Source organism: Bubalus bubalis, chromosome 7 (genome assembly GCF_019923935.1).
Source record: "Bubalus bubalis isolate 160015118507 breed Murrah chromosome 7, NDDB_SH_1, whole genome shotgun sequence".
NCBI lineage: Eukaryota > Metazoa > Chordata > Mammalia > Artiodactyla > Bovidae > Bubalus > Bubalus bubalis.
Window position 1 is genome coordinate 25,732,200 of NC_059163.1, and position 8,903 is coordinate 25,741,102.

At 51.2% G+C, this 8,903-nt stretch overlaps 1 protein-coding gene across 1 annotated transcript; it reads left to right on the forward strand.

The window, feature by feature from the left end:
* The first annotated feature begins 3,602 nt into the window (after nt 1–3,602).
* Nucleotides 3,603–7,847, forward strand: SOWAHB (sosondowah ankyrin repeat domain family member B). The gene has a single exon (XM_025289859.3). The coding sequence runs from the start codon at nt 3,739–3,741 to the stop codon at nt 6,073–6,075; it is 2,337 nt and encodes a 778-aa protein (XP_025145644.3). The 5' UTR covers nt 3,603–3,738; the 3' UTR covers nt 6,076–7,847.
* Nucleotides 7,848–8,903: the final 1,056 nt, after the last annotated feature.

An 8,903-nucleotide genomic window follows, 5' to 3' on the forward strand; every position in this document is an offset into this window, starting at 1 on the left:
ACTGGAGTGGGTTGCCATGCCCTTCTCCAGGGGATCTTCCTGACCCAGAGATTGAATTTGAGTCTTCTGCTTTGCAGGCAGATTCTTTACAGTTTGAGCCACCAGAGAAGCCCTCTGAGCTACTAGGAAAGCTCAACATAGTGCCCCACAAATATTTCTGGAAATAATGAACTGTATATGAGGGAAGCATAAAAATGTTCCTTGAGATATGGTGAAGAGCATTTTTATAGGCCATTACCTTAACCTGGGACAAGAGAGAAACAGGAGGAGAGAAGGGGGACTTCCCTGGTGGTCCAGTGGCTAGGACTCCATGCTCCCAATGCAGAGGGCCTGAGTTCCATCCCTGGTAAGGGGACTAGATCCCACATGCCTCAACTAAGGGTTTGCTTGCCATGACTAGGACCTGGCACAACCAAATAAATAAGTAAATATTTAAAAAAAAAAAGAAAAGAGCGAGGACAGAAAGTCTGGACACTAAACCACCTGGGCACCCAGAAAGCTAAATAATGGGGTTTTTCTTCCTTTTCCCCATTTTCTACTCCTCCAGACCTAGTTCCACCCTCAACCAAAGATAACCTGATTTCAACAACCATGACTTTGATGACCCCTTCCTTTCTTTCTAGTCTAAGTGCTTCAAGTTCAAACCTCTATGTCATCACCCTCTCTTGCCACAAGTACCCTATCCAGTTTTGAAAAGTACTAAAGGGGGATTCTTTCCACTTGCCACCCTTCAGTGCCCATCTGAGTTTTCCGTTTGTCTTCCCTCCTATCCCAGGTGTGGATACACCTGGTAGGTCCATCAAGATTCCATTAGGAAAAAAAAAAAAAAAAAGAAAAGAAACTCAAGTGCAATACAAAACCTTTGTTTTAATAACTATTCTAAAGGCTTGAATATCTAGGCTTCCCTGATAGCTCAATTGGTAAAGAATCCGCCTGCCATGCAGGAGACCCCAGTTCGATTCCTGGATCGGCAAGATCCGCTGGAGAGGGATAGGCTACCCCCTCCAGTATTCTGGCCAGGATAATCCCCATGGACAGAGGAGCCTGACAGGCTGCAGTCCACGGGGTTGCAAAAAGTAACTTTCACTTTCAAAAGCTTGATGTTAATGTGGAGACCTCAGTGGAAAACACTTACCCCCTCTTAACCCTGTTTTGGGTTCAGATTCAAGAAAATGACAAAAATAGACAAAAATGTTTCCCAGTTCTTCTTTCTGACCTAAATAATTTAAAGCCAACGGTTCCAATTCACTCATGGAAAAGTACCAGGGTATGTTGGAGACTTAAACCAAGCTCAGCTAATATGACCTATGTGTCAGTCAGTAAAACTGGCCCATGATAACACAAGTTGACAATTATGAGGCCAAGATACTTTCAATACCTTCCCTTAGCAGAAAGGACAGGGGCTCATGAAACAATTAAAAATAGTAGAGCAAAAGAAGAAAAAGTGGAAAGATGAAGGGAGTACAAGAAGGAAGACTGGCACTGATGTGGAGGAGAAAATAGGAAATACGGCCAGCAGAGGATATAAAAAATAAGCATATTTGCTGTTACAGTTGGGGTGAGGATAAACAGCCACAACAGAAGGCAATAAGAAGGCAGCTAAAGAAAAGAATGGGAGAGGGCAGGGAATCAGATAGGTAAGTAGATAAAACAAGAAAAGTATTTGGGCCTGTTGTATAGCTGAGCGCCAAAGAATTGATGCTTTTGAACTGTGGTGTTGGAGGAGACTCTTGAGAGTCCCTTGGACTGCAAGGAGATCCAACCAGTCCATTCTAAAAGAGATCAGTCCTGGGTGTTCTTTGGAAGGACTGATGCTAAAGCTGAAACTCCAATACTTTGGCCACCTCATGCGAAGAGCTGACTCATTGGAAAAGACTCTGATGCTGGGAGGGATTGGGGGCAGGGGGAGAAGGGGACGACAGAGGATGAGATGGCTGGATGGCATCACCGACTCAATGCACATGGGTTTGGGTGAACTCCGGAAGTTGGTGATGGACAGGGAGGCCTGGCGTGCTGCAATTCATGGGGTCGCAGTCAGACACGACTGAGCGACTGAACTGAACTCAACTGAAAGACTGATAAAGAAACAGAACAGGACCAGAAGGATTATTTCAGGATGAACATGTGGACAGGTAAAATGTAGAAGAAGCAACGGTTAGGAAACGTGCTGTAATTCTACTGTCTTGAAGAGGCCAAGATTTTCATACTAGAGTTTGTCAAGCTCTAGTCTACAAATGGGACTTCCCTGGTGGCTCACTGGTAAAGAATCTGCCAATGCAGGAAATGCAGGTTCTATCCCTGGGTCAGGAAGATCCCTTGAAGGAGGAAATGGCAACCCACTCCAGTATTCTTGCCTGGAGAATCCCCATGGACAGAGGAGCCTTGTGTCCATGGGTCACAAAGAGTTGGACACGATTTAACAACCACAAAGTCCATGGGTCGCAAAGAGTTGGACACGATTTAACAACCACAAAGGCACACAGGCAGTCTACAAGTACCTGGAATTAGGAAGTTTACAGCCCCTCAGTGGAGAATGAGAGTCAAGCTGAATGCTGGGAACAACCTGGTCGAATCCAGCCAGCCTGTACTGCCTTCACATTCTGAATGCCTGGAGGAAATGTGACATTTGGAGGGAACCAACTTCACCACTTGAGTCAACACAGAAGAGACTATACAAATCTCTTCTGTTCATAAATTTTGGAGTAAATAAGAGCAGGGGCACCAAATAACTTAACTGTCCATTTCAGCTACTAGGGAATTCACACATCAAATTTGATTTTTTCAGCAGCTTAGCGTGAGACTGCTAGGAAGGAAAAAGGCCTTCCTGTAACCAACCTGTAACCTTCAGAGTGATTTCTCTTTTAAGTACAGATTTTGGGCGTATTCGGACCCCTAGGAGCAAGCGTCCGGAGGAGTCGCCCCAGGGGTTATCCCGAGATCCAGATGGGCTTGCTTTGGATGCGAAATTTGTCTCCCACCCCACCCCCCCGCACCTCGATGCTGCCTCCGGGTATCTGAAATTATTAGCCTACAGCGTTAAAGTAAGGTGTGTTTGGAGAGATCGCAAGACGCTGGTTAATTTGCACCTTTTCCCCCACCCAGCGACTTCAGCCCGGACTTACTCTAAGAAAGGAGCGGGCGAGAACAGCTCTTCTATTGTTTTCATTTCCTACGTGGCCGAAACCCAGAGGAGCGGCGGGTCGCCTACCTGCCTTCCCGCCCCGGGCCGGGAGCGGCTGCGCGACCGGCCGCGCGGTTCGTGGCCGCCGCCGGGTCGCCGGCCACCTCACCTATGGCTCTTTCTTCCCGGTTCGGACCCGCCTGACTCATTTGGGATGGGTGGCAGGGGTGGGGGAGACCTCACAGGGCGGAGGGACAGGAGGAGGCGGGCCAGGCCCTTCCCCCAAAGCCGGGGAGGAGGCGTTGCCAGGGCGCAGGTGAAGCCGGCTCCGGCCGATCCCGGGAACTTTCGCCGCGGGGAGTTGCGGCGCGCGGCGCGCAGGGCCGGCCCAGGGAGCCGCCCTCTCCCACCTGGGCGGCGCGCGGGGCCTGTGGCCGGGGGGAGCCCGCCAACCTCTCGGCACGTTCTGGGTCTGCCCGCAGGCCGCGGCTGATGGAGGCGGGTGGCGCCACTCTGGGCGCAGGTGACACACTCCAGGCCGGGGTTTCCGCTGGCGCGGGAGAGCGCCGGGAGGGCGAGACGCAGACACCTCGGGGTCGGGGGACGACGGGGCCGCGATGGCCCGGGAGCTGAGCCAGGAGGCCCTCCTGGACTTTCTCTGCCAGGCCGGGGGCCGGGTGACCAACGCCGCCTTGCTGAGCCACTTCAAGAGCTTCCTCCGCGACCCCGACGCGCCCCCCAGCCAGCAGCAGCGCCGCCGCGAGCTTTTCAAGGGTTACGTCAACTCGGTCGCCGCAGTGCGCCAGGACCCCGACGGCACCAAGTACGTGGTGCTCAAGAGGAGGTACCGGGACCTTGTAGGGGAGGAGGAGGGGCTGCGGCGACCCCGCGACCCGCCCGCGGGCGCCGCCCCTGCAGGGGGAGCTGCGCCCGGCTCCCCGCTCCCCGCGCGCCGGGGGGAACACCCGCCGCAACCGCAGCCAGGGAGGCGGATCCGCCGTGAGGAGGCGCCAGCAGGTGCCGCAGCCCCGGTCGCAGACGCAGGTTGCAATGGACTCCCCGCGGGCGGCGCCCGGGAGGCGGCGCGGGAAGGCGGCAGGCCGAGGGGCCGCTCCGGACATCGGGCGCCGGTGCCCGCGGCCGCCGTGGCGGCGGCTGCTCAGGACCGAGCCAGGTGCGCGGCGGCAGAGACGCAGGGCCGCTGCTGCTGGGAATGCCTCCAGAACGGCCTGGAGGGGCTCCCGGACCCCGCCACTAACAGCGCCAGCGCCGCGGAGAAGCCGGCCCAGTTCGACCGCGGGGCTCCCAGGCCGCAGTGGGAAGGTGTTCCCGCGGAGCCCCCGCCAGGGCCTGCCACGCCCCGCTCGCCTCCTGCCACCGTCGAGGCTGCTGCACCGCCCGCTGTCTTGTCCAGTCCCAGTCCCGCAGGAGATCCTCCCGCGCCGGTGACCCCGGGCTCCGTGCACTACTCCACTCTGCAGCAGCAGCAGCAGCGCACTCGCGAGTGGGTAGCCAGACACCCCCAGGTACCCGAGACCCGGGACCACGGCCCAGTCCGAGCCTGGTCGGTGCTGCCAGACGACTTCCCTCGGCTGCCCTCGGAGCAGGGCTCCTGGGTCCAGGAATCTGAGTCAGCGCCCGCGGAACCCCCTTCTCCTTCTCAGTCTCTCGTCGTTCCCACTGTTTCGGAAGTCTGGCCCGGGGTTTCTCAGCTGGCAGTCTTTCGCAGCATTCGTTGTCAGCTGTCCCTCCAGGATTTGGAGGACTTCGTGGAACAGGAGAGCCATGGCAGTGAGGAGAGCAGCAGCGGCCCCAAAGAGTCCCCTGGAGGTTCCGAAGACGGGCTGCGTCTGGCCCTGGGAGCCCCAGGTGGGAGAAGGCTCAGGAATCCAGCTGGGGCCCCTTCTCCAAAGGAGGCCAGGCCCACTAGGAGCCCCCAGGGCCTCAGGAATGTAGGGGATGCTCACACCTCTCAGCCGGTCTCCACAGGAGCTGATGGTCCTGCAGGCGACCCCCAACCTTTATCCTGGCCAGCTCCCAAACTAAGGAGATCCCTAAGGAGGAGCTCCAGGGCGGGGAGAGCCAAATTGTCCTCCTCTGATGAAGAGTGCCTTCAGGAGGATTTGCTGAAAAGGAGCCGGCGCCCACCCCGGTCCAGGAAACCCTCCAGAGTGGGAGCCATGTCCAGCCCAAGGGTGGATGCTGCATTGACACTAGCACATGCAGACATTAAAGCTGCTGCCGCCGCCGAGCGGGATCATCCACACAGCTGGCGGGTCCCTGGAGAGGACAGGCCCGCGGCCTTGGTCCCCCACAGATCTTCGGAGCACAAGTCATCCCTTGTCCCCCTCGATGCCAGGGAGCATGAATGGATCGTGAAGCTGGCCAGTGGCTCTTGGATTCGGGTGTTGAGTTTGTTCTGGGAGGACCCCCAGCTGGCTTTGCACAAAGACTTCTTGACCGGGTACACTGCCTTGCACTGGATAGCCAAACATGGTGCCCTCAGGGCCCTTCAGGACTTGGTCTCAAGTGCACAGAAAGCAGGGGTTGCTCTTGATGTCAATGTGAAGTCCAGCTGTGGGTACACCCCGCTACACCTTGCGGCCATTCACGGCCACCAGGGGATCATCAAATTGCTTGTGCAAAGGCTGGCATCTCGTGTAAACATCCGGGACAGCAGTGGGAAGAAGCCTTGGCAGTATCTGACCAGTAATACCTCTGGGGAAATATGGCAGCTACTGGAAGCCCCACGGGGCAAGCCCATTTTCCCTGCCTATTCGTTGGTTCGTAGCTCTTCCCCCACCAGGAAGGCCAAGAGCCGGGAAGTATCTCGACATGTCACCCGAAAGACTTCCTTAGCTGCACTCCTCAAAAGTCAGCACACCAAATGGAAGCTGGCCAACCAGTATGAGAAATGCCCCAGTCTGAGGGAAAGAGAAGAGGACAGTGACTGAGGGGAGCCCTTCTCTCCAACATGGCCTCCACACCCCCATCCTTGAGCTATTCAGTGAGAGAATCCAGGGGAGTTGGTTGAGAGGTCAAGTGAGATGGCCTGCCTGTTTACCTCCCTTTATTCTGTGTCAGCGCATGCTGGGCCTTCAAGGTCATCCAAGCTTTCTAATGGTGAATGTAGACAAGAGTCAGGTGCCTAAACCTAGGTGTTCTTCTCCTTCCTTTGCCACCTGGGCACAGGTGGCCACGCCATTCTCCCAAGCAGCCACCCCAGGCCTTGGCTAGAGAGGGAACAGATGTCTAACAAGAAGAGAGGCAATTCAAGGAACTGACAAGCCTCAAACAAAATCCTCTCGCTGGCTAGGAGTTCTCTGGCTTCCATTCATTTGGAGAATAAATCTTGGCTGAGAGGAAAAGTACCAGGTTTGAAATCAGATGGTTCCTCTTCTTTCCTCTCTCTCTCTCTTTTTTTTTTTTGCATTCGAATCGGTGCAATAAAATTATTACTGGAGAGTAGAAGTTGCACTAAGAGATTCATCTGCCCTATCCTCAGGTTTTCCTTTGAATACGATCTTTGGTGGCCAGTGCAAGAAAAGATTAATGCCTCTTTTCAGAGAAGCAGTTGGATAAGATCCAGTTGTGACTGACATTCAGGCCCTGCTTTAAAAAAAAAAATCAAAACTAAGGGGAACTTTCCAAATGTAAAAACTGTATGGCTCATTTACATAGTGACTGAAACCATCTTTTATGGAAACTCCTTCTGTGACAAATGGCAGAATTAGCATTAGTAGTTTTTAGTGGGTCTGAATGGCCAATATTCATACTCATGAAAAGAGAAATGATTTTGTTCTGGGGATGCAATAAGGGTTGTGAGGTGAATGCATCCCCACCAGGAATTCTCTAAGCTGCTAAATATAATTTTATTTGCACTAAACTCGTTGCCAATTAAAATTAAATATTAGCCTTGAGTTAGTGCTGTGTCTAACAGGAAGTGCTCTTTTATTTGTTTGTGATTAGACTGATCTCTGTGGATCCATGGAATAAAAGAATGACTAGTTAATAAACTGCAACAGGACATCAAGATTTCAGAATGTCAGTTCAAAGAGAGTTGCAAGGTTAAGTGTCCAAATAGAAATAGTTAATTTTTTATGGAGATATTTTTATGTGCTGTGGCAATGATGTTGTATTTTTAATGTATTTTTGTGTTTCTTCTGGCTTCCCCCCCATTAAAATATCAACAGATATTTGTAGTTTATTGTTCTTCAATAATGCTGATTACTGTTAACTTTCTTCTTTACAAAATTGTGTCTCAGTGAATGTCAAATATTTTTGTTTCTTTGTAGTTTTACTTTATAATTTTGCTGAAATAAATATCTTTCTGTTCTATTAGAAAACAAAAAACAGGCAGAATAAATGAATCTAAGTATTACTTTTCTCCAAAAAGGCCTATACTCAGGATGAAACTTTAGCAAATCAAATCAAGAAAGCTACAGGCACAGATGGTAGGTGCATGGTTAGGAGAAATGAAATTTTTAAAGATAAAAGATAAACACTTATGTGAATACTCTAGTAAACCCGGTAAACCCGGTGATCTCCAAGGGCGGAAAAAATCACAAAAATGTCAACTTCTTTTAAAAATCAAGGAAATGTTTTTACTTTACCATGTTGTTATCACAGTGTCAATTTATTCAACAAGTATGTTTTCCTTAGTGCTGTGGAATTTATAAAGGTGAGCGGGAAACGACTTCTCCCCTCTTGAACTTAAAAAATCTAACAAGAGTTTTTGCTGATTGATTTATACCATACCTTTCTCCCAAAGTATCTTTTGAAGTTGCATTATATTAGATATAAGCTTTTGAAATGAGACAAAGGAAAAAACAAAAAGATGCTACCAGGAATGAGGGCAAAACCACTGCATTGCAAGAAGAAAGCTTTTTTCAGTGTCATAAGTACAAAGTTAAGTGCTCCAAAGGGTTTCTGAGGAGAGACTCCTTTGGGCTAGGAAAATCAGGGTGGGCTGCTGGAAGGCCAGGCATCTTTAGGTGAATGATCTTGGCTTTCCACAGAAACCAGCTGTGTTGGTTCTACTACATTCTTGACTGGCTGCCACGTGTGATTTCATAGCACAGCATTGACTGATTGCTCAATGGTTAGAACACAGTCCCAGGTTCATTCTTAGGAGGATCCATCAGGTCCTTCTGTCCACATATCACACCTCTCACTCTGATCAACTTTCTGACGTGGTTAACATGTATTTGGGGAGAGGGTGGGGCAGAAGAGGGTTTTGAGAGCAGAGGAAAGCACAGACCTGCTGGAGTCACTCTTTTGCTCATGTCATAAAGCACAGACTAGGAGGACTGCCCGGGCCAATCTCCTCCCAGCCTCTCCCTTCCACGCACCCCACACTGACGCCTCACCAAACTACCGGAGTGCAAATGCTCTTACCCTCAAAGTTTCTGTCCTGGTGCAGAATTCTTTCAGCTTAGAATCCCTTTTGCTTCTTTCCTGGAGATAATGTGTGTTTCAGAGGACAGCTCAGAGGTCGATGCCTCCATGAAAACAAAGCTTAGGGATGTATTTGGAGGACACTTAGCTGCTCGTGACTGTGCGGGGTATGTGGCATCTGTGGTGTGGCAGCCTGAGGTGGTGTGGAATAAGGTGAGGATGGAAAGGGAATTTAAGGTCAAGTTGAAAAAGATCTTTTTATGATGTGTGTGTGTGTGCTTAGTCGCTCAGTCGTGTCCCAGTCTGTGACCCTTTGGACTGCAGCCCACCAGACTCCTCTCTGTCAATGGAATTTTTCAGGCATGAATACTGGAGTGGGTTTCCA

Bases quoted from the DNA above. Each gene is read 5' to 3' on its own strand.
- SOWAHB (XM_025289859.3), top strand. From the start codon at position 3,739: ATGGCCCGGGAGCTGAGCCAGGAGGCCCTCCTGGACTTTCTCTGCCAG.